General features: G+C 36.2%; 2 protein-coding genes across 2 annotated transcripts; both read right to left on the reverse strand.

Annotated features, from left to right (window-relative positions):
* Positions 1 to 8118: 8118 nt before the first annotated feature.
* On the reverse strand, positions 8119 to 9075 carry LOC131908283 (olfactory receptor 1165-like). Its single transcript, XM_059259335.1, has one exon. It carries the CDS (start codon positions 9073 to 9075, stop codon positions 8119 to 8121), a length of 957 nt encoding a protein of 318 aa, XP_059115318.1.
* Positions 9076 to 20631: 11556 nt separating this feature from the next.
* On the reverse strand, positions 20632 to 21588 carry LOC131908284 (olfactory receptor 1165-like). The gene has a single exon (XM_059259336.1). The coding sequence runs from the start codon at positions 21586 to 21588 to the stop codon at positions 20632 to 20634; it is 957 nt and encodes a 318-aa protein (XP_059115319.1).
* Between the last annotated feature and the right edge of the window lie 3956 nt (positions 21589 to 25544).

The following is a 25544-nucleotide window of genomic DNA, read 5'->3' on the forward strand; positions in this document are numbered from 1 at the left end:
AGTATTGAAATGTCCACATTGTTCTCCTTAGTTGTACTTTTTCATCAGGACCAAAAGCCCACAAATAATGACCCATAGATTTATTATTAATTATGAAAGTTTGGCCGATAGCTAAGGCTTCCTCCTAACTAGTTCTTATAACTTAAATTAACCCATTTCTATTAATTTACATGCTGCCATGTAGCTTGTGGCTGTCGTGCATGCTTCTGCTTCTGCATGCCCTGCTTCCTCTGTGTCTGCCTGGTGACTGTCTTTCTTCCTCCCAGCTTTCCTCTCTGCCATGAAGTCCTGCTTACACCTCCTGCATAGCTATTGGCTATTCATGTTTTTAGTAAACCGATCACAGCAATGCATCTTCACAGAGTGTACAAATATCCCACAACATTCTCCTATTTTTTTCTATTATTTTGAGTATTGTTTCTATTTATTTCTCTGATATTCTAAAATAGCACTCCTCTTTTAAACTTTTCCACTAACTTTCTAATTCCAAGTACTTGGTTTTATTTTATTTTATTTTATTTTAATTTTTTTTTAATTTTTATTTTACAATACAATTCAGTTCTACATATCAGCCACGGATTCCCTTGTTCTCTCCCATCCTGCCACCCTCACCTTCCCCCCAGCCCGCCCCCCATTCCCATCTTCTCCAGGGCAAAGCCTTCCCCGCAGACTGAGATCAACCTGGTAGACTCAGTCCAGGTAGATCCAGTCCCCTCCTCCCAGGCTGAGCCAAGCGACCCTGCATAGGCCCCAGGTTTCAAACAGCCGACTCATGCAATGAGCACAGGACCCAGTCCCACTGCCTGGATGCCTCCCAAACAGATCAGGCCAATCAACTGTCTCACCCACTCAGAGATCCAGTTGGTGACCCCTCAGCCATTGGTTCATATTTCATGTGTTTTGTTCGTTTGGCTATTTGTCTCTGTGCTTTATCCAACCTTGGTCTCAACAATTCTCGCTCATATAAAAACCCTCCTCATTCTCTCTAATTGGACTCCCAGAGATCCATCCAGGGCCTAGTCATGGAACTCTGCATCCAGATCCCTCAGTAGTTGGATGACGTTTCTAGCTTGACAATTAGGGTGTTTGGCCATCCCATCACCAGAGTAGGTCAGTTCGGGCTGTCTCTTGACCATTGCCAGCAGTCTTTTTGTGGAGGTATCTTTGTGGATTTCTGTGGGCCTCTCTAGCACTTTGCTTCTTCCTATTCTCATGTGGTCTTCATTTACCATGGTCTCCTATTCCTTGTTCTCCCTCTCTGTTGTTGATCCAGCTGGGATCTCCCGATCCCCCAAGCTCTCTTTCCTTCGACCCTCGCCCTTCACTACCCCCACTCATGTCCAGGCTGTTCATGTAGATCTCATTCCATTTCTCTGTCACTGGGCGATTCCCATGTCTTTCTTAGGGTCCTGTTTTCCAGGTAGCCTCCCTGGTGATGTGAGTAGCAGTCCAGTCATCCTTGTTACATATCTAGTATTCTGCTATGAGTGAGTACATACCATGTTTGTCTTTCTGAGTCTGGGTTACCTCACTCAGGATGATTTTTTCTAGATCCATCCATTTGTCTGCAAACCTCATGATGTCATTGTTTTTCTCTGCTGAGTAGTATTCCATTGTGTATATGTACCACATTTTGTTTATCCATTCTTCAGTTGAAGGCCATCTTGGTTGTTTCCATGTTCTGGCTATTACAAACAATGCTGATATGAACATAGCTGAACAAGTGCTCTTGTGGTGTGGTTGAGCATTCCTTGGGTATATGCCCAAGAGTGGTATAGCTGGATCTTGGGGGAGATGGATTCCCAATTTTCTAAGAAAGCGCCATATTGATTTCCAAAGTGGTTGTACAAGTTGGTTTTATTTATATTATGAGTTTTTAAAAGTTATATGTATTATTAAACTATCATTATTGGGACAAGAACCTATGACTAGACAGATCACAGACACTAAGAAGGAATCTATTACTAGTCCTCTAAGTGGAAATAGTATTAAACCAATTTCTAGTGTGAGTTAACGTATCTCACGAGTCTCAACAAATAAGCTTCTATTTACAGTGATGATAATTAACACTGTGACTTTCAACCGGCTAAGAGCATGGAAATGAGACTGCAGAATGCTCAGCCCTATAGGGGATATACATACTCATAACCTCCTATCAAGGCTCAAGGGTCACAAGCACCAGAAACAAAGAACCAGTGTCCTCTGGACATAGCAGGGAGGCTGCACACAGAAACTTACAATTTCATATGTCACATGCTTGACAGCTTATGAAAGACCTTTGCAAGTCCAAACCACACCAAATCCCATCATGCAGAGAGGAGGTGGGCACAAACTCCAGCCATAGCTAAGGAGCCACTGGCAGTTGTTATCTGCTAAGAGAGGAAGGGTCAGCTCTGAGTGTAAACTCATAAGTCACCAAGGCCACAGGGAGGGCTGTATACCCAAGAATATTTGTGCAGCACAAATTAGCTTTAGTTTAAAATTTGGATGGTTAAGTAGGAAGGGGAGATGAGTCTGGGAAGAACTGGGGGGAGGAAGAGTGAACATGATCAAACTATGTGACATTTTCAAACAATAAATAAAAATGTGTGTGTGAAACAAATAATGCCTGTGTTTCTTGTGAACAAACAATTTTTTGAATAATTTTAACTTTAAAATTGATTTCATCTTCTCATATGAAGAATGAGCCACTGAATTAGATTTTGGTTAAAAAATTTTAATTTTAAATGTTTCTTTAAATTGTTTCAATGTTTCAATTGACATTGTTTACATTGTCATTTTTTTTTTTCTTTTCTTTTTTTTTTTAGTTTTCAAGACAGGATTTCTGTGTGTAGCTTGGCTGACCTAGAACTCATTCTTTAGACCAGGCTGGTCAACAACTCACTCACAGAGATCTGCTTGCCTTTACTGGGTTTAAAAACATGCACCATCACCACCCAGGCTACACTGTCATAATTTTTAAGGTGAAGTCTGGGTTTAGGTTTGTATTGCTGTGAAGAGACACGATGATCATGACGACTCTTGTAAAGAAAATATTTAACTGGGGAGGCTTACAGTTTCAGAGGTTTAATCTATTATCTTCATGACGAGGATCATACCACAGTGCATGCAGATGTGGCACTGGAATAGCTGAGTCCTACTTCTTGCAGGCAACAAGAAGTCTACTGACTCAGTGGGCAGTATTCTGAGTACAGGACACCTCAAAGCCTGCCCCTACAGTGACACACTTCCTCCACAAGGCCATACCCACTCCAACAAAACCACACCTCCTAATAGTGCCATTCCCTATGAGGTTATGTGGGCCAATTACATTCAAACTACCACATGTAGTCTGGAAACACTCTATATGCTGAACACTGTGTTAAAATTCTCACAATAAACTTCAAAATGTGCTCTTCTAGTTTCTAGTAGCTTTTTTTTTTTTTTTTTTTTTTTTTTTTTTTTTTTTTTTTTTTTGGTTTTTCGAGACAGGGTTTCTCTGTGTAGCTTTGCGCCTTTTCCTGGAACTCACTTGGTAGCCCAGGCTGGCCTCGAACTGACAAAGATCCGCCTGGCTCTGCCTCCCGAGTGCTGGGATTAAAGGCGTGCGCCACCACCGCCCGGCTCTAGTAGCTTTTTGATAACAGAAACACTATAGGCAAACTTTCACACATGTCCAAAGATAAAGTTTCTAAGTGATGTCTGAGAGGAAATGAATCATATCTCATGTTTATGCCGAGAGCAGTGTAAGCTATGTTATTATATCAATTATGCCTTCCTGAGTCAATTCAGAATCTCAATACAGGTTTCTCTCTCACTTTGGCTAACATGAAAATTTGTTTCTTTTTGTACATACTCATACCACCAAAGAACCTATACTACTACAGATTTCCAACAGGAAAATGAAAAACTTCAAGCCTGGAAAATGACAAAAATTGAACTTCTTGTAATTTGTTCTTTTCTTTATAATCTTGTCTTGTTATCAAACTTGGCCTACTACATTATTGTTGGTCATATTCACATTTATATTTTATCATTTTATGAATATTTACTGTCATTAAGTATATAATATTAAATATGTATATATTAAAGAATATATTAATTAAATATGTGACAATCAATATAATATATTAAACTATATGTGTGTGTGTATGTGATTCTAATTGCCAGACTTGGTTTTACTCTATTGATATATAAATATAAAAAATAAAATTATCAATAGAAGGTAATAGATCAAAATCTATAACTCATATACTTCTTGAGAGAACAACTAGAGTTGGTTGAACCTCATTTAAGGAATTTATTATTATTAGAGTGACTTTTGATATAAATATACATTTGAAACACAGAGTATCTACTTCTCTGTCTGCAAACTGACATTTCTGGTTTGTGTGACTACATTCCATTTCACCAAGTGTCCACCAATGAGGGAAAGAGTATGAGTCAGTCCCTTTTCTAGACTACAAGGAGGGTCCTGTATAATGCTGAGATACTAGTAGATTCATATATGTGTCTAACCATCCTACTAATGCTGCTATCTTCCTTCTAAATATATTTTTTGTACCAAAAGTTGCTGCAGTATTGGGATGCACCATTGATCTTCCTGTTTTATTGTTTTGTTTGTGTTTGGTTTTGCAGGGATTTTGTTTGTTTGCATTAGTCAATCTTTCTACATAGCCCTGGTTGTCATAGAATTTACTATGCAGATGAGGTCAACTTTGAACTGAAAAGTTCAACCTGCTTCTGCATCCCAAGTGCACTATTACAGCTGGCCCTTGCTACTGAAGTCTGTGTGACAGAAATTAATAATTTCCCGAAATGAGTAACTTCAGCTTTCAACCACTTCTTTGAAATTTGGACATATTTATTTTTATTATATGTGCATAGATGTTTTGCCTGAATACATGTCTGTGCACCATGTGTATTCCTGGAGATAGCTGAGGTCAGAAGAGGAGATTGGATTTCCTGGAACTGGAATAACACATGGTTGTAACACTAGATATCAAACCCGGTTCCTCTGCAGGAATGGATATGCTCTAAACAGTTGAGCCCCTGAAAATTTTGTTTTGGAACTTTTTCTATAACAACAGCAACAGCAGCAATAACAAAAAATTACTGTTCTTTTCTATGTCAACTGGGAAGACATAACATGTTTATCTATATTGTTCAAAGCATTGGATTATATTATAAGATTTCATTCAAGATCATCTTAGGCTTTAATCAGATTCACAACGTTGTAATATCCCTCTTTTGTCCCCTGCCCTTCTCCACACTTTGTGATTTTTTTTGTTTTCCTTCTTTCCTTTCTTCTTTCTTTCTTTCTTTCTTTCTTTTTTTCTTTCTTTCTTTTTTTTCTTTTTTAGTATTCCATTCTCTTTTAGTTATTTATTTATTTAACACACCAACAACAGTTACTCCTCCCTCCCCTTCTCCTGTTACCCCTACCTTTTCCCCACCACATCACCATCCACTACTCAGAGGGGGTAAGGCCTCCCTTGGGGAGTCAACAAAGACTGGACACCTTTATTTCTTGTCTCAACTAGTCTTCTTGCTAACAGTTATATCTAATTCCATCATTTTACCACAAATTAGTTTGACATGAATTTATTCTTTGATGACTGAGTATAGGTGTACATATAACACTACTTTAGCCATTCAATTGTTTGTGGGTTTCGAGACTAATTCAAAAATTTAGCTGTTCTGGTTATAATGAACATGTATGCTCAAGGGACTCTCTGACATTTTGACTAAGATTCCTTGTGTGACCCCTCATGGTAGATGTAGCTGGATCATATGGTATTTCTAATTTTTCTTTTGGGGGACTTCCCAACTCCTTTCAATAGCAGTTGCATTAATTAACATGGAATCGCTGAAGAATAGGATCTTCTCCACCCCATATCCTTGCTGGTACTTCAGAGTTTTGTTCATTCTGAATGATGTGAAAAGGACCCTCAGCAAAGTTCTGACTGGATTTCACTGATGACAAAGGATTTTACACATTAATCTTTTGTATTCATACATAAGGTTACAGAAAAGGCTTTCCATTACATATTTTCCCCACTTAGTATAATACAAACTGCACTTTTTCTGCACTTTTTTTTAAACTGTACTGACATCAGTCCCTTCTCTTTCAAATATCCTCAGGTATTTCTCATTAAGTAGTCTTGAAAGTTGTCAAAGGGATTTCCCTACTCTATCTACTGAGATTTTCATACATTTTCTTTCATTGGGTCTACTCATATTCTGTAGTCCACTTATTTATTTTCCTATTTTTTTTTTCGAGACAGGGTTTCTCTATGTAGCTTTGCGCCTTTCCTGGATCTCGCTCTGTAGACCAGGCTGGCCTCGAACTCACAAAGATCCACCTGGCTCTGCCTCCCGAGTGCTGGGATTAAAGGCGTGCACCACCACCGCCCGGCTTATTTATTTTCCTATTTGGGGATGTGATTTCTTTTCAATTCATGATTCAAACACACATGATTGTTGAATTCAGCATGTGAGTGTACTTTGATGAATGTTGTATTCATTCTTCAGGATATTGAATGCAGTTTAATTTTTTTTTATAGCATTATTTAGTTTTACTATCAAGGAAAATCTAGCTGAGTATAATTAGTTGTCATTAGCCTGTCCAATTTTGTGAGTTGGTTTGAACAGCATGGATGTTAATTTCTGTGTAAAGTTTTGATAGAATAGAATGCTACAGTGAAGTCTCAGGTCCATAAATTATTGGAAGAATCTTTGTTCTTATTCTCAAAGCATTGCTAATTAAAACCTGTTTAACCTGTACAAGTTCTCTTCATTTAATTGAGGTTGATTACAACTGTCTAGGAATTCATCTGTATCTTTTAGATTTTCCAGTGATTTGAATATAAATTTTCACAATCTTTTTTGTCAGTATCTCTCAGAATGTCCTTCATTAAATTCTATTATAAATCACTTAAAAGGTTAAGAATAAATGGTAGCAGTTTATTATTTTCTTATTTATTATGAAGAATGATAACATAAAGTTGACACCCGAAATAGATTTTATTGAAAATTTTAAATAATTTGAATTGGTACATAAGTTTGAGAATGTCTAAGAGAATATATATTTTGGCTTTCTCCTTTATTCAATCAACTACATAGGTATTAATGTGATTTACTGATAAATAACAATTAATTTATTTTGAGAATTTAATTATTGTTGATAATAAAGTGATAATTTTATTACTATAATTTTTCATCAATCAATCATAAAATATTTTGTGTAAAAGAAAACAGATAACTGTAATTTGTTTTTCAACACCTCTTATTCAATTGACATATTAGTTTTCATATTTCACTTCATTTACTTTTTAATTATTTCTCTTATTTTTTGAGATTATAATTGAAATACTTCATTAGTTCCTCCAAATTTTCCTGTATGCCATTTCTTACTCTCCTTCAAATTCAAATTAGTGTGTGTGTGTGTGTGTGTGTGTGTGTGTGTGTGTGTGTGTGTATATATATATATATATAATGTGTGGATGTACATATATGTATATATGTATATATATTCTAAATATATATGTACAACCTGCTCAGTATGTATAATGCTATTTGTATGTATTTTGCTGGGCTGATCACTTATCCGTTTATACTGCACGTATTTGATGGCTGAAAGTGATAGATCACATCTTCAATATCTGCTTGTATAAAATCTGATAATACTCTTCAGTGAATAAGCTCAACAACTATGTTTTCTTTAATATAATAAATCTAGAGTAAAATTTTTATGTATCATGGATGGTACAGAGTCAAAATAGTCCCTTAAAAAGGTATCAGAACAGACTGAGAAACTTAAAGTAAATCCCCCCTAAATAGAATGAATTTCTAAATATAGATTTTGTGATCTCATTCTAACTTTACTAGGTCTGCCAGAGAAAGGCTAAAACATATTTCTTTCAAATACACCTAACATGATAGGTCAGAATGCATTTTCATTTTTTCAAACCAGAGAACATACAAAATATTCTGATACTTGAAAACTAATACATATTCAATAGTTATTTGCTTTAAAACACACTTATAATTTTACTTACAAGGTAAAAAAAACTACCATCGATGACAAATATGAGATAATTAGATGTGCTTTGGACATAAACTTACACATTTTTTCAACTATATTGAATGAGAGTGTAGTTTGGAGCTGATGAGCCTCCTGACTGTCTCCTTCACATCCTTGTTCCTAAGGCTGTAGATGAGAGGATTCAACATGGGTATAACCACTGTGAAAAGCACAGTAGCTACTTTGACCAACAGCCAGGAGTTTTGGGAATTGGGAATACAGTAGAGAAGAAGGACAACCCCATGGAAGATGCTGATGGCAGTCAGGTGGGAGGCACAGGTTGAGAAGGCTTTTCGGAGTCCACCCTTAGAAGGCATCTTGATGATTGTGACGACTATGAAGACATAGGAGGCCAGGATGATGAGGAGGCTAGAGGTCTCATTGAATATAGAAATGACTAAACATACCAATTGGCTAAAGGTGGGGTCAGAACAGGATAAAGAGAGGATGGCAGAGTACTCACAGCCAAAGTGATTGATGATGCCAGGTCCACAGTAAGACAGCTCTGTGAGAGTGTATGTGAGCATCACAGCACACAGACCACCCCACATATAGCTTCCAGCTACTAAGAATGCACAGAGTTTATGAGACATAGCCACAGTGTAGAGCAGGGGGTTGCAAACAGCCACAAACCTGTCATAGGCCATCACTGCCAACATGAACATCTCTGTAATCACACATGCACAGCCAAAGAAAAACTGAGCCATGCAACCTTTTAAAGAGATAGTTCTGTGTTCCACAACCAAGATCTCCAGTAATTTTGGTGTAAACACACTTGAATAACAAATATCCAGAAATGAAAGATGGCTGAGAAAAAAGTACATGGGTGTGTGAAGTTTGGGGTTGATCTTTCTGACCACAATTATGCCCAAGTTCCCCATTAAAGCAATAACATAGATTGTCAAGAACAGGAAAAAGAGGGGAACCTCCAACATTGTGTCTTCTGAGAAACCGAGCAGGAAGAATGTGGTGAGAAAGGTCTGGTTTCTGTTATCAAACATCATGGTCATATGCCACTCCCAAAAAAATGAAATAAAAAGAAAGACAGCTAGCAAAGTTGAAAATGTGGCCAGGTAGACACTATGCACAGGCTCAGAATACTGAGTGAACGGAAGTGTAGACAGTTTGCATTCTGCACCATCCTGCATCACAGTGGAGTCTTATTTGAGTACATGGTGTCCACGGGAAGTTAAATTTCTCCATCAGTTCTTCCTGTAAAGGACAAAACAGTAATATTATCAGTGTTTTTGTTTTATGAAATATGTATATAAGAGGACTGGGGATGTGACAGAATCAGTAAAGAGCATCCTGTGAAAGCAGGAGGGCCTGTATTTGATTCCAACTATTTAAATAAAAAGGTAAGTCATGATGACATGTGCTTTTAATCCTAGAAACATGGAGAAATATACAGGCAGAAACTTAAGTCTTTTGGGCCAGCCAGTCTAGCCTAATGGGCAAGTCTGAGGCCAATAAAAGAACCTACCTCAAATAAGGTAAATATAGTACTCTTGAAGAACAAAACACAAGATTGTCATCTGGCTCCATACCTATGTGAACACATGTCCGCAAAACAAGCCTAACCCCTCAAAGAAATGTAACCCCCCAAAAGTATATTTAAATGTATGCCACTTAGAAAGCTTAGAATATATAATAATATGAAAAGTAAGGAAAGAATCACACTACAATGCAGACGCACAGAGGCTATTTAACAAGGAGGGCTCTGTGGGAAGAGGAAGAGATTTCGTGAGTCAACTGAGAACGAGTGGGCATGGGAATAGGAGGGATTAGGTAGAGGGAGAGATAGAAAGAGAGAATACAGGGAGATATGGTTAGAATAAGGGGGCATTTGAATGGGAATGTGGAAACCTAGAGCAGTGGAAACCTCGTAGAACCTATGAGGGTGATTTTACTGAGGATTTAACGGAGGATATGGAGCCTGAATCTTCCATCTTCTGCAACCAGGCGAGGCTCCCAGTGGTGTGTCTGGGACAACATCCCAGACAAAAATCCTTTGAATCCCACAATCTGTCTTACCTGCAAGATGTGCTGGGTCAATAGTGGCTTTATGCTCTTAGAGGTGGCCAACCAATGACTGTTCTAACTTGAGGCACAAGCCAAGAGAGAGATCCCAAGCCCAACACTGTCTGGATGGCCAGAAACTAGAAGCTGGATTGCCCAAACACCATTGACAGGAGAAAAAGTCAGTAAATGATTCTTAATGATATTCTGCTACACTCATAGATCAGTGCCTTGCCCAATCTTCAAATATTCATCATAGAGGTTTCTTCTGGCAGCTGTTGTGACCAGATGCAGATACCCATAGCCAAATATTAGGCAGAGCTGGGGAAACTCGTGAAAGAGTGGGCGGAAGGATTGAAGGAACAAGAGGGGTTGAGGACACCAGGAGATTGCAGCCCACACAATCGACTAAGAAGAGCTCATAGGTGCTCACAGAGACTGAAGCAGCAATCATGGAGCCTGCAAAGGTGTGTGTAGGTCCTCTACATACATGCTGTGGTTTTAGCTTGGAGTGTTTGTGGGACGCCTAACAGTGGTAGAGGGGTGTCTCTTATTCTTGCCTTCTCATGGGACCTTCTTTCTCCTATTGATTTCCTTATCCAACCTTGGTATGGAGGTTTATGTCTAGCCTTATTGCATCTTGTTATACCATATTTAGTTGATATCCTTAGGGGACCTGATTATTCCTTAAGGGAAATGGAGGAGTGGTAGATCTGGGGGACAGGTTAGGTGAGGGAGAACTGGGAGGAATGAAGGAAGGGGAAGCTGCATTCAAGATATATTGTATGAGAGAATAATAGATAAAAAGAAAAAAATCTTAAAAAGAGAGTAAGGGGATAAATGGCCAACCAGAAAAGATTGTTATGTTTTTAAGTCTCTTACATTAGATTGCTTTGGAAAATTAAGTAATTTACTATATAATGATAAATATAATAGAAAAATTGTAGGGAGTGAAATATATTGACATTCAACTCACAGTTCCTTATTAGATGCATTCAATTATTAGACACTCAATAGACATCGAATAAAAAGATGTTTTAAATGGTTGAGTTAAAATTTCACTGACCAGGCTAGAGAGATGGCTCAGCAGGTAAGAGCACTGGCTGCTCTTCCATACGTCCTGAGTTCAATTCCCAGCAATCACATGGTGGCTCACAACCCTCTATAATGGGATTCAATGCTCTCCTCTGGCTAGCAGAAGTATATGAAGACAGAGCATTCATATACATACATACATAAATAAATCTTTTAAAAATTCCACTGAGTATATATTACGAATTATTTTCCCAGTATATGGTCACTTATAATTCTATAAATTAAGTAATAAAGGTCGGTTAAGAAAATATTTGTGTGACAATTTGAAATTTTCATGTTGTTTTTGTCTAGCATGCAAGTTTTCTCCAGTTATAATTCATGAACAGAAATCAATACTAAAATGAGATTAGATCAAGATATCAAATGGTTGCAAAGCCTTTTGACTTCTTGAACTTGGAAGCTCAATCTTCTTTTGCAATATTACTGTGTTCCTTTTCCAAAATTATGTACCTGACTATACAATGAAGGATTTTTTTCTGAACATGATTACTGAAAGAAACCATGATACTCCATCATCATTGGCAACTCTAGATTTTAACCATTGTCTATTTCTCATTCCTTTTTGAATAGGGCAGTTCATTAAATATTTTCAAGATATTTTCATCTAAACTCTGGAATAATATTCACACATTATTAATAAATGTTCATACTGTATGCAGTAGAGCACGATGGTGAGGATTCAAGAGAATGTAATGGTTCCTTCTGCACATCCCACACTTATTTTCAGTCCAACGTTATAATTGTTCTTTTATTTGTTTACAGACAAACAAGTACACAAAGTCAAAATAGGGAAAATTCACTACTAGCATGTCCTGGCAATATTTTTGTGAAAGTCATGTTTTTGGAGATAATTCAGCTATTTACGGGATTGCTAGGGTTCTAAGCAATATCAAAAGATAAGGAAGGAAAATGTTCTAGGAACTCACATACCTTAAGGAAAAGAATTGTAAGTTTAGAATTAAAATTCTGTACTAATATCAATCTCTCACTTTTTAGTAGTGATATTTAATCTCCCATTTTTTCAATTGCTTTAACAGCACTCTCTTTTTTTTCTAATCTCATATGTAACAATCATAAAGTTGTTTCTTTCTCATTTCTAATAATTTTTGTTGCGGGATCCTGAGATTACATATAGTGTCATATATTACACAAGCAACATTAATGTTACGCATTTCTTCCCTCTGTGTGTGGCTTTTACCTCTATGTATGGCTTTTATTGTTTCCTATTGCTCTGACTGTTAAAAACTTCTATTTCAATAGATTCTACTGAGCTTTTGAAATTACAACAGAAGAACCCTTTAGTCTTGAATGCAATAATTTAATGTTTATTGACCACACTTAATGACAAAAGTACATTATGTGAAAAGTAGTCAACATTAATTTTCATAGTAACTCATGAAATATTAAAAACAAATTATTTGCCAATAAATATAAGGATCAATCTATTCCATAATTTAATTTTTATTGTACAATCCAATTACTTATTTCCTCTTATCATTTATTTGTGATTAAATTATATATATATATACAACTCTATTAAAGTAATGTAATATCTCTTACAAGAAAACTTTTCTGATGAACACACAAGTGTATTTCCTCTGCTCTATGGCCTATACAAATGATATCATGATATAAAAAGCCTCAACTATTTTACTACTTTAGGCATATATCCATGTGTGTGATATACTTTACCATTCCTAAATTCATTACATTTCATAAGAAAATAGCTTATCTTGAACATTTGATTTTACATCTTTTTTGTAGAACATGCAGTATTTAAGAACAGTGTATTAAAATTGTAAAATGATTTTAGGAAATAGTTTACTTCAAAGTTGAATATTACAATAGTTGCAGTAAGGAGATATTATTCCACCTCAATTAATATAGGATTTATATCAAAAAAGATTCTCTGGATTTCAGTAAGTCTGATGTTACAATACACAGATACCCAAAGTTGAAGTAACTTACCGAAGGCCCAGCTTTTTTAGTATACATTTATAAGTAATAGAGTCTTAATAGATTGAATTCACTGTCTTCAAAACTAAAACTTACAGAATTTCCCATTTCTTTAAAGACATTACGTGGTTTGTGAAGAACAAAATTAATGGAGATCACCCAACTAATGCTATTTTTTTCTGGAGTGTCAATAATGTTTAGGGAGAACACATATATTCTACAGAAAGGCCAGTGTATTGAAATCATGTTCAACACTGTGTTGTTTGTTTTCTATCCAGTTGCTTGAGCATGGGGACGCAGACTCTGGAGATTCCTGACTCTATCCTAATCTTCTACTAATAAAATAATTAAAGAAAGAAAACTGCTTTTTCCTCTGAGAAAATATATCTAAAATGATGACTTAAACCACTAATTCTTTTGAATTCTTTTGTGGTATGCAGTTTCTGTTTTTCTCTTTAATTACTGTGGCTAATTGCTTACTAAAAATTATGGTTGTTTCTTAATTTGAGATATTATACTTTACTGCCAATTTCTGTTTAATTACTTTGTAAGAGGAAAATTATACTTTGACAATCCTGAACAAAATAGCTATGTGAGAATACAGTAAATAGAATAAATCCAAAGATGTCATAGTAATGAGGGAAATATTGAAAGCATTGCCTCTGAAGTGGGGGAAGAAGAGTATGCATTTTCGCACGATTCTTTTTACACTCTTCATAGTAAATTGTGTTTACTTTTTGTACAGAAAATGTAGTTACACTACTTTTTCTGTTTTTCTTCCTTTTCATATAGAAATCAGGGAGAGTTTATTACAGAATAAAGTAAGATACCCTCAAATGGCAAGAGTAGACAATGACCAAGCAGTACCACAGTACCAGTTTACATTTTAAGTGGGGGTTTCTTTTTTCCTTCTTTTCTTTTCTTTTTCCTTTCTTTCTTTCTTTCTTTCTTTCTTTCTTTCTTTCTTTCTTTCTTTCTTTCTCTCTCTCTCTTTCTTTCTTCCTTCCTTCCTTCCTTCCTTCCTTCCTTCCTTCCTTCTTCCTTCCTTCCTTCCTTCCTTCCTTCCTTCTTTCTTTCTTTCTTTCTTTCTTTCTTTCTTTCTTTCTTTCTTTCTTTCTTTCTTTCTTTGTTCTTTCTTTTCTTTTTCTTTCTTCCTCCCTCTCTCCCTCCCTCTCTTTCTTTCTCTCTCTCTTTCTTTCTTTCTTTTCCTCCTTCTTTCCTTTTTTCTTTTTTTTTAATTTTTCTAAGAATAAATCCAGCACTTGAGTAACATTCTTGCAACCATTTTCATATACATTATTTAATTTGGTTTCCAAAGCAACCCTGTGAAACTCAGAATATATTAAGTGGTATTTTACTGATAGAGAGAGGTTAGGCTAGACTCAAAATAATTTAGGACTGAGCTGAAAAAGTAAAACATGTCTCCCTAAATTTTAACACCCCTTTGCTAAGAAACAAAGTCTCTCTATCTATAGAGAACCTCCTTTAGTCTTCAATTGCCCTAGATGCTCAACACATCAGTTTACAAACACTGTGTTAGAAAAAAACTCTGCTCCTGAATAGGGATGTTTAAAGGAAGGAAGTTCTCATCCACATGTCATCAGGAGTCCACCATGTCCTCACTCTGACAATGGACATGGTTTATGAGGAAGTAATGATGCTCAGATATTTTTCCTTCTCTTTTGTTTTCTTGTATTGAAAATAGATTTTTTTCCCTTAAAATATATATCTTACTTTTCTTTAATTTAGCTGCTATAACTGCTAACTATCAGAGCAAGGTTAAGAGCAAAACAAATTATGTATGTAAACATAAATTTTAAGAAGGCAGTTTGACAACATTGACCATTTATTGTAACCAGTAGACTCCCCACAAGGGCCTATGATCTCACCATTCATCAGCTTTTGAAAAGTTTTACTTGTACTAATCATGTATGCACAGCTGAGTTAACACCCAACTGGAACTATGTAGTTACCCCCATAACACCTGCCATTCTTGTACCAGTGAGCACACTTTCCTGACAGGTCAGTATTGTGGTATGAAGAGTATGATGCTGTATGAGACTATTGACATCTTTTCTTCCCTGCTAGTCATGTAGAACCTTCCAGCAGTATGAAAGTATTTTACAACAAATGTGCTTGTACATTGCAAAGAAAACAAAACAATAAAAATTATGCAACACTTTTTATAACTGTATAAATAAATCATTCCTTACTTCATAAATGTAATTTACTGTGGCCTTGTCTGGCTTTTTTTTCTAAAAATAACATTTGTAGTAACATCTCTTGCAGCATTCTCAAAATATAATTCTATGTTTACTTTTAAAAATCATTTTGTACATACAGATTTGTTCAACAAAGACATTTTCTCCTTGTGTCCTACTAAATATAGTACAATGCCCATGACAAACCTGTCATAGATGATTGTGTAATAAATGAGTAAATACATAGGTATTTATCTATCTTCTTATTATATTTTCATTTTCCTGAATTTCTCCGCTTGAAAGTAGTGTTTGGCAAATTTTATATTTCTTATTGTTGTTTCATACACTTACAGTAATCTATAATTAATGATGATGCTCATATAAATAGAAAACTCAGATACATTGAATATATCTTAATGAATCATTATCAATAGTATATTATACAAGTGACTTGCAAAAATGTTTGCTCAATGGAAAAGCATGACAAAATTTAGACTGAAACATTCTTACAATTTTCTGAAGGGAATAATTGAGATGTTGGCTTACATTTTAAGTAGTTTCAGCAGGTGTACTTCATTCTTAAGAAGTCCATGACTTGACAACAGAAATATTAGTAGAGTAATTTTGTTTATTGTTGAATGGATATTTTTAATTGGCATATGATATATTGATATTACATTGCCATTACATGAAGAAAAAAACTAAATTTGATTTTGGTGAGTTATCTTCTCTCTTAATAACTGGTGAAATTTTTTTTAATCCAGTAAAATGGAAAGTTGTATTCAATATTCAATAAATATTTATGGCATAGTAATTCATACAGGAATTTTGAAGATATTGATAAACTAAACAATGAGATTCATGCTTTTGTGCACATTTTATTCTGCAAGGTGAAACAAACTATAAAATAAGTACAATGGAAATAAATTTAAGACTCAGGTTTCAACTATGTTCAGTAATGTCTACACTATGTACAGCAGTACTTTCAGTTTCAGAGGGTTCATAGAAGATGGGCTGGATTTTAAGCAATGAAATATTAAAGACCATATCCCCAAAAATGCTCATTTTTCGAGAAACAAAATGTGTTAGGATTAACTGGATAGCTCAGTAGAATCGTTATTGTGAAAGGAAGCATCTACTATGATGAAAACAGGACCTGAATCTTTTCTTTATTTGAAGTTTACATTTATAAAGTTTTCTTTCATCTTTAATAAACCATAATGACTGAGCACCATAATGACCTGAGAATCATAATGACCTGGGGTATTCATCTAACCCAGATACAGTCAGCATTCTATGGAAAGAGAGCATCAAGCCTGGTAATACTGTTGAGTTCTACAATATGTCATATCTCATAATAGAAGAAGCCTTAGGAAGTCATTGTTTGGCTGTGAAAAAAGTGAGCTATTTATGTACATATATGTATATCAATTATATACATATATATCAATGTTCATATGACATTGTATTTATGAACTGTCACCAATTAAGATCTAATTTGCTTCCACAATTATATCACATTGAGGTGATTAATTTTAATTGTTTATTTTATGATCTCAAGAGAATTCAGCAATAGTCTCTAAAGGTCTCTAAATAGGAAGGCTCTGGCAGTAAACATGGATCTCTCTAGGAACGAAAAATAAAATAGATTTTGATGATGGGCTAGTCAGAGATGGGGATAGAATCTGGACACATAGAAATAGAGGGATAGAGTGTGGAGATAGACTGCTGGAATTGAAGGGCATTTGGAGGTTGTGTGAAAATAGTGTAGTGGAAATTTCCTGGAATCTATGGTGTGATCCTGTTGAGGACTCCTCGTAATAGGGGATTTGGAATCTGAACTGGTCATTTCTTTTAGCCAGGCTAGGCTCCCAGTGACGGAACTAGTTTGTGTTTATTTGAGATTTTGGCCTATGAGTCTGGTGGAGATTCCCAAATACCCCAGGCTGATACTAGTACTGAAGGTTGATCTCTGCAAACTGATTTAGGGTCCCATTCGAAGAAAAACATCCACATAGTTTATTGAATGTGGAGAGATTGAGCTAGTGCCCACATGGAGCCTTTAACCCAATATTCTAGCCTCTTGGTATGGGAAGGGAACCTGCAGGCTACTGAAAGAGAAAGGTGCATACCAACACAACCAGAAAACCTCTGACTTACAATCTATCCTGTCTGGAAGATATCCTGGCACAATGGTGGTGCAGAACTTGAACAACTGACCAACAAATGTCTGATTTAACTTGAGGACCACGCCAGGAGAGGAAGCCAGTGCTTGAATGACCAGGAACTGGAGATAGCCCAGAGACCTAGGATAGAACATAACTGATCTAAATAAAAAAAAATTCAATCAAATGATTCCCAGTGATATTCTGTTGTACTCACAGAGTGGTGCCTTATCCAGTAATCTTCAGAGAGGCTTCCTCTGGCAGTAGATGGAAGCAGATGCAGAGAGCCAGAGCCAGACAATATGTGGAGAGAGTGTCTAAATTGGAGGTCTTCATTGGGTTCCTCCCCTCAGAGCTTGGAGAATCCCGGGGAAAATGGGGTGAAGGGGAGGAAAAGTAGGACATCAGGAGATTATGACCCACTAAATAAACTAAGCAAGGTGTATATGGATTCAGATATACTGAAGCAGCAAGCACAGAGCCTGCAAGGGTCTGCACCAGGTCCTCTGCATAAGTGTTGTGCCTGTTTGGTGTTTTGCGGGAACTCTTAACTGTGGTAGTAGGTCTGTCTTTTAGCTTTTTCCTGCTTTTCGGACTTTTTCCTCTTGTTGGGTTGCCTTGTTCAGTCTCAGTGTAAGAGCTTTTGTCTTGTCTTATTGTTGTGTTTTGTTGTTGTCTCTTGGAGGCCTGTTCTTTTCTGAAGGGAGATGGGGGACAGTGTGTGTGAGAGAGAGAATGGGGGAGTGGATCTGTGGGAGAGGGATATGGGGACGAAGTGGGAGGAGTGGAGGGAGGGGAAACTGTGGTTGGGATGTATTGTGTGAAAGAAGAATCTATTTTCAATAAAAAAAATAAAGTATACTTATTCAAAATTTGTCTTCAGAGTAGCTATTGAACTATTCAAAATATAGATATAATATTACTAGAAATCTAATACATTTTCAATATCTTTATGATTACCTTTTCTGAGATATAACTGAAATACAAGGAAGTGAGCAATGGCTTTGTTCAACTGAATAAATTGTAGTAAACAATTTTGCATACCAATCAGGTAGAGAAAAACATCATTGCTAAAATATTACCAAGAATCATAACTTATGACTCACCTCTATCACTATCTCTCAAGCACATCAACCTTGACATATTTTAACAAAATATACATATTTATGTTTTTGTTGTTTTTTTTTTTTTGAGACAGGTTTTCTTAGTGTAGTTTTGGTGCCTGTCCTGCATCTCGCTCTGTAGACCAGGCTGGCCTTGAACTCACAGAGATCCACCTGGCTCTGCCTCCCAAGTGCTGGGATTAAAGGTGTTTGCCACTCCTGACTGGCCAAAACATATATTTTTAAAATTTATTCTATTTTTAACAATGTGATTTTGTATCTCTCTGCATGTGGGTTAATACACATGTGAGTACACCTTCCCCTGGAGTGCAGAAGATGGTATCAGATACCTTAGAGGTACAGGAGATTGTGTACCAACTAATACAGGTTTCAATGGTCTTTGGTAGTAACCATAAGACAAGAACATTGATGGAAGCAGATCTTTTGCAAAAATAATTCTGAGAAAGTTTTGGATAATTAAATCGTAAGAACAAGATAATTGAATTGATGGACTTTGTTGACAACTGGTGCCTATCGTGGTGGCACTTTTGGAAAAAAAATAGTAGAACTTAGTAGAGATTTTCTCAAAGATAAGTGAGAAACTTTTGGTACTTACACCCTCACAACAATTGATTACCTCCTGAGGGATAATCCCTTTGTTCACAATAAAGGTATCTGATACCCAGAGTTTTATATAAAATATGTAACCATATGACCCTCGTATTTGAAGAAAATGTAATAAATATCAAAGAAATACATAGCACTTGTTTAAAGTTATGAGGAGAATGCATGTACATGTATGCGGGAATGTCAGTTGTGTTGAGATTAAAGGCATGTGCCACCGCCACCCGGTGGTAACAGAAACACTGTAGGCAAACTTTCAACACATGTCCAAAGGTAAAATTTCTAAGTGATGTCTGAGAGAAAATCAAACATATCTCATGTTTATATTGACAGCAGTGTTATCTGTGTTATTATATCAATTATGCCTTCCTGGGTTAATTCACAATCTCAATCAGGTCTCTCTCTCACTTTGGTTAATATGAAAATTTGTTTCTTCTTGTACATGCTCATACCACCATAAAGCATATACTACAGATTTCCAACAGAAAAATAAAAAAACTTTAAGCCTGGAAAATGAAAGAAAAGATGGAATTTCATGTAATTTGATCTTTTCTTTATGATCTTGTCTTGTTATCAAACTTGGCCTACTGATTATTATTGATCATATATGCATATGTATGTTATCATTTCATGGATATTTACTGTCATTAAATATATAATATTAAATATGTATATATTAAAGCATATACTAATTACATGTGTGACAATCAAAATAATATATTAAACTATAAGTGTATGTGTGTTCGTGTGTGCATGTGTGTGTGTGTGTGTGTGTGTGTGTGTGTGTGTGTGTGTGTATTCTAAATACATAAGTACAACCTGCTCAATATGTATGGTGCTATTTGTATGTATTTTGCTAGGGCTAATCACTTATCCATTTGTACTCCACATATTTGGTGGCTGAAGGCAGTAGATCACATTTTCAATATCTGGTTGTTTAAAATCTGATAATACTCTTCAGTGAATAAGCTCAATAACTATGTTTTCTTTGAAAGAAAATACTACAGTGAAATTGTTAGGTATCATGGGAGATACAGAGTCAAAATAGTCCCTTTAAAAGTATCAGAAGAGATTGAGTAACTAAATGTAAATCCCCCCAAAAAGGAATAAATTTCTAAATATAGACTTTGTCATCTCATTCTAACTTTATTAGGTCCACCAGTAAATGGCTAAAATATATATCTTTCAAAAACACCTAACATGATAAGTCATAATGTATTTCGTTTTTTTTTCAAATCAAAGAACATACAAAATATTCTGATACTTGAAAACTAATACATATTCAATAGTTATTTGCTTTAAAACACACTTATAATTTTACTTACAAAGTAAAAAAAGTACCATCGATGACAAATATGAGATAATTAGATGTGCTTTGGACATAAACTTACACATTTTTTCAACTATATTGAATGAGAGTGTAGTTTGGAGCTGATGAGCCTCCTGACTGTCTCCTTCACATCCTTGTTCCTAAGACTGTAGATGAGAGGGTTCAACATGGGTATAACCACTGTAAAAAGCACAGTAGCTACTTTGACCAACAGCCAGGAGTTTTGGGAATTGGGAATACAGTAGAGAAGAAGGACAACCCCATGGAAGATGCTGATGGCAGTCAGGTGGGAGGCACAGGTTGAGAAGGCTTTTCGGAGTCCACCCTTAGAAGGCATCTTGATGATTGTGACAACTATGATGACGTAGGAGGCCAGGATGATGAGAAGACTGCAGGCCTCACTCAGTACAGAAACAATGAAACATGCTAACTGGCTGAGGGAGGTGTCAGAGCAGGAAACAGAGAGGATGGCAGAGTACTCACAGCCAAAGTGATTGATGATGCCAGGTCCACAGTAGGAGAGTTTCAAAAGAGTGTAAGTGAGTGTTAAAGAGCCAAGTCCACCCCACATATACGTACCAGCTACTAAGAATGCACAGAGTTTATGAGACATAGCCACAGTGTAGAGCAGGGGGTTGCAGACAGCCACAAACCTGTCATAGGCCATCACTGCCAACATGAACATCTCTGTAATCACACATGCACAGCCAAAGAAAAACTGGGCCATGCATCCTCTGAAAGAGATAGTTTTGTCCTCTGCTATTAGGATTTCCAACAGTTTGGGTGTAAATACACTTGAATAACAAATATCCAGAAATGAAAGATGGCTGAGAAAAAAGTACATGGGTGTGTGAAGTTTGGGGTTGATCTTTCTGACCACAATTATGCCCAAGTTCCCCATTAAAGCAATAACATAGATTGTCAAGAACAGGAAAAAGAGGGGAACCTCCAACATTGTGTCTTCTGAGAAACCGAGCAGGAAGAATGTGGTGAGAAAGGTCTGGTTTCTGTTATCAAACATCATGGTCATAACCTACTCCCCCAAAAAATGAGATAAAAAAGAAAGACAGCAAGCAAAGTTGAAAATGTGGCCAGGTAGACACTATGCACAGGCTGAGAATACTGAGTGAAGGGAAGTGTAGACAGTTGCATTCTGCATCATTCTGCATCAAACGGAGTCTTATTTGAGCACATGGTGTCCATGGGAAGTTAGATTTCTCCACTAGTTCTTTCTGTAAAAGACAAAACAGTAGTACTATCAGTGTTTTTGTTTTATGAAAAATGTATATAAGAGGACTGGGGATGTGACTGAATCAGTAAAGAGCATGTTGTGAAAGCAGGAGAACCTATATTTGATTCCAACTATTTAAATAAAAAGATAAGACATGGCTGCATGTGCTTGTAATCCTAGTACCATATAGTGACATATAGGTAAAGCCTTGAGGCTTTTGGGCCAGCCAGTCTAGCCTAATAGGCAAGTCCGAGGCCAATAAAAGAACCTACCTCAAAAAAAGGTAAATATAGCATTTCCGAGGAACAAAACACAAGTTTGTCATCCAAACACATGTCCACAAAACAAGCATAATCCCTCAAAGATACTTATCCCACAAAAAGTATATTTAAATGTACACTACTTAGAAAACTTAGGATATATAATAATATGAAAAGCGAAGAAAGAATCACACTACAATGCAGATCCACAGAGGCTACTTAACAAGGAGGGTTCCCTGGGAAAGAGAAAAGAATAGATTTTGTGGGTGAACAGGAGATGGATGGGCATGGTAATAGGAAGGATCAGATGGAGGGAGGGATGGAAAGAGAGAATAAGGGGACATTTGGATGAGAATGTGGAAGCCTAGAGCAGTGGAATTTTCCTGGAACCTATTAGTGTGACTCTACTGAGGATTCCTAGTAACGGAGGAAACAGAGCCTGAATCTTCCATCTTCTCCAACCAGGCGAGGCTCCCAGTGGTGTGTCTGGGACAACATCCCAGAGAAAAATCCTTTGAATCCTACAATCTGTCTTACCTGCAAGATGTGCTGGGTCAATAGTGGCTTTATGCTCTTAGAGGTGGCCAACCAATGACTGGTCTCACTTGAGGCACAAGCCAAGAGAGAGATCCCAAGCCCAACACTGTCTGGATGGCCAGAAACTAGAAGCTGGATTGCCCAAACTCCACTGACAGGAGAAAAAGTCAGCAAATGATTCCTAATGATATTCTGCTACACTCATAGATCAGTGCCTTGCCCAATCTTCAAATATTCATTAGAGAGGCTTGCTCTGGCAGCTGTTGTGACCAGATGCAGACACCCACAGCCACATATTAGGCAGATCTGGGGGGAACGCATGGAAGAGTGGGAGGAAGGATTGAAGGGGCAAGAAGGGTTGAGGACACCAGGAGATCACAGCCCACACAATCAACTAAGAAGAGCTCATAGGTGCTCACAGAGACTTAAGCAGCAATCATGGAGCCTACATGGTCTGTGCTAGGTCCTCTACATACATGCTGTGATTTTAGCTTGGAGTGTTTGTGGGACTCCTAACAGTGGTAGAGGGGTGTTTTTGATTCTTGCCTTCTCGTGGGACCCTTTTTCTCCTGTTGAATTATCCAGCCTTGGTATGGGGGTTTATGCCTAGCCTTGTTGCATCTTGTTATACAGTGTTTGGTTGATATCACTGGGAGACCTGCTCATTCCTGAAGGGAAATGGAGGAGTGGCAGATCTGGGGGACAGGTTGGTGAGGCTGAACTGGGAGGAAAGAAGGAAGGGGAGGCTGTGTTCAAGATGTATTGTGTGAAAGAATAATAAATAAAAAGAAAAAAATTAAAAAGAAAGTAAGGAGTCGGGCAGTGGTGGCACACACCTTTAATCCCAGCACTCAGGAGGCACAACCAGGCAGATCTCTGTGAGTTTGAGGCCGGCCTGGTTTACAGAGCGAGATCCAGGACAGGCACCAAAACTACACAGAGAAACCCTGTCTCAAAAAACCTAAAAGAAAGAAAGGAAGGAAGGAAGGAAGAAAGGAAGGTAGAAAGGAAAGAAAGAAAGATAGATAAATGGCCAATCAGAACAGATTGTTATGTTTTTATATCTTTTACAAGCGATTGCTTTGGAAAATTAAGTAATTTACTATATATTGAGAAATATAATAGAAAAATTATAGGGAGTAAAATATATTGGGCATTCATCTCACAGTTCAATGGCATTCAATCAATAGACACTCACTAGACATCAATTAAAAAGAATTTTTATATGATTCAATTGAAATTCCACTGGCAGGGCTAGAGAGATGGTTCAGCAGTTGAGAGCATTGACTGCTCTTCCAGAGGTTCTGAGTTCAATTCCTAGCAATCACATGGTAACTCACAACCCTCTATAATGGGATCCAATGCTCTCCTCTGGTGAGAAGAGGTATATGCAGACAGAGCATTCATATACATACATACATACATACATAAATCTTTTTAAAATTCCATTGATTGTATGTTACAAATTATTTTCCCAATATATGGTTACTTGTTATTCTATAAATTAAGTTATAAAGATCTTTTAAGAAAGTATTTGTGTGACAATGTGAAAATTTCATGTTGTTTATATCTATCATGCAAGCTTTCCCTAATCATAAATTATGAACAGAAATAAGTAGTAAAATGAGATTAGATCAAGATATCAAATGATTGTAAAGACTTTTGATTTCTTGAACTTGGAAGCTCAATCTTCTTTTGCAATATTACTGTGTTTCTTTTCCATAATTATGCTCTTTTCTATATAACTAAGGATTTTTTTCTAAACATGATTACTGAAAGAAACCATGATACTCCATCATCATTGGCAACTCTAGATTTAAACCATTACCTATTTCTTATTCCATTTGAATAGCGCAGTTTATTAAATATTTTCATCTAAACTGTGAAATAATATTCACATATTATTAATAAAATGTTCATAGTGCATGCAGTAGAGCACCATGGTAAGGATTCAAGAGATTTAAAGGTTCCATGTGCACATCTCACACTTATTTTCAGTCCATGTTATAATTGTTCTTTTATTTGTTTACAAATAAACAAGTACACAAAGGGAAAATAGGGGGAAATCACAACTAACATGTCCTGGCAATATTTTTATAAAAGTTGTGTTTTTGTAAATAATTTGGGTATTTACAGGATTGCTAGGGTTCTAAGCAACATCAAAAGATAAGGAAGGAAAATGTTCTAAGAACTCACATACATCAGGAATTATATAAGTTTAGAATAAAAATTCTGTACTAATGTTAAGTTTTCATTTTTTTTCAGAACAGTGGTATACAATCTCCCATTTTTCCTCTGCTCTATGCCTTATACATATGTTTTCATGGAATAAAAAAAAACCTCAACTATTTTGCTACTTTCAGCATATAGTCATGTGTGTAATACAATTTGTCATTCTTAAATTCATTACATTTCATAAGGAAAAAGCTTATCTTAAGTGTTCGGTTTGAAATTGTTTTTGTAGAACTCATAATATTTAAGAACATTGTATTAAAAGAGTAAAATAGACTTAGGAGAAAAAATTACTTCAAAGCTGAACACTAGCAACAGTTGCAGTAAGGAGATATTATTACACCTCGATTAACATAGGATTTTCTCTAAAAAAGGTTCTCTGAATTTCAGTAAGCCTGATGTTACAATACACAGATACCCAAAGTTGAAGCAACTTACCCAACGCCACACTTTCTTGGTACACATTTATAAGGTAATAGAATCCTAATAGATTGAATCCATTGTCTTCTTCAAAACTAAAAATTTCTTACAGAATTTCCCATATCTTTAAAGACATTAAGTGGTTCATGAAGAATAAAATTAATATAGACCACACAACTAATGCTATTTTTTCCAAAGTGTCAAAAATTTGTAGGGAGAACATATATATTCTGCAGAAGACCAATGTATTGAAATAATGTTAAGCACTGTATTGTTTGTTCTCTATCCAACTGCTTGAGCATGGGG

This window comes from Peromyscus eremicus, chromosome 4 (genome assembly GCF_949786415.1).
Source record: "Peromyscus eremicus chromosome 4, PerEre_H2_v1, whole genome shotgun sequence".
NCBI lineage: Eukaryota > Metazoa > Chordata > Mammalia > Rodentia > Cricetidae > Peromyscus > Peromyscus eremicus.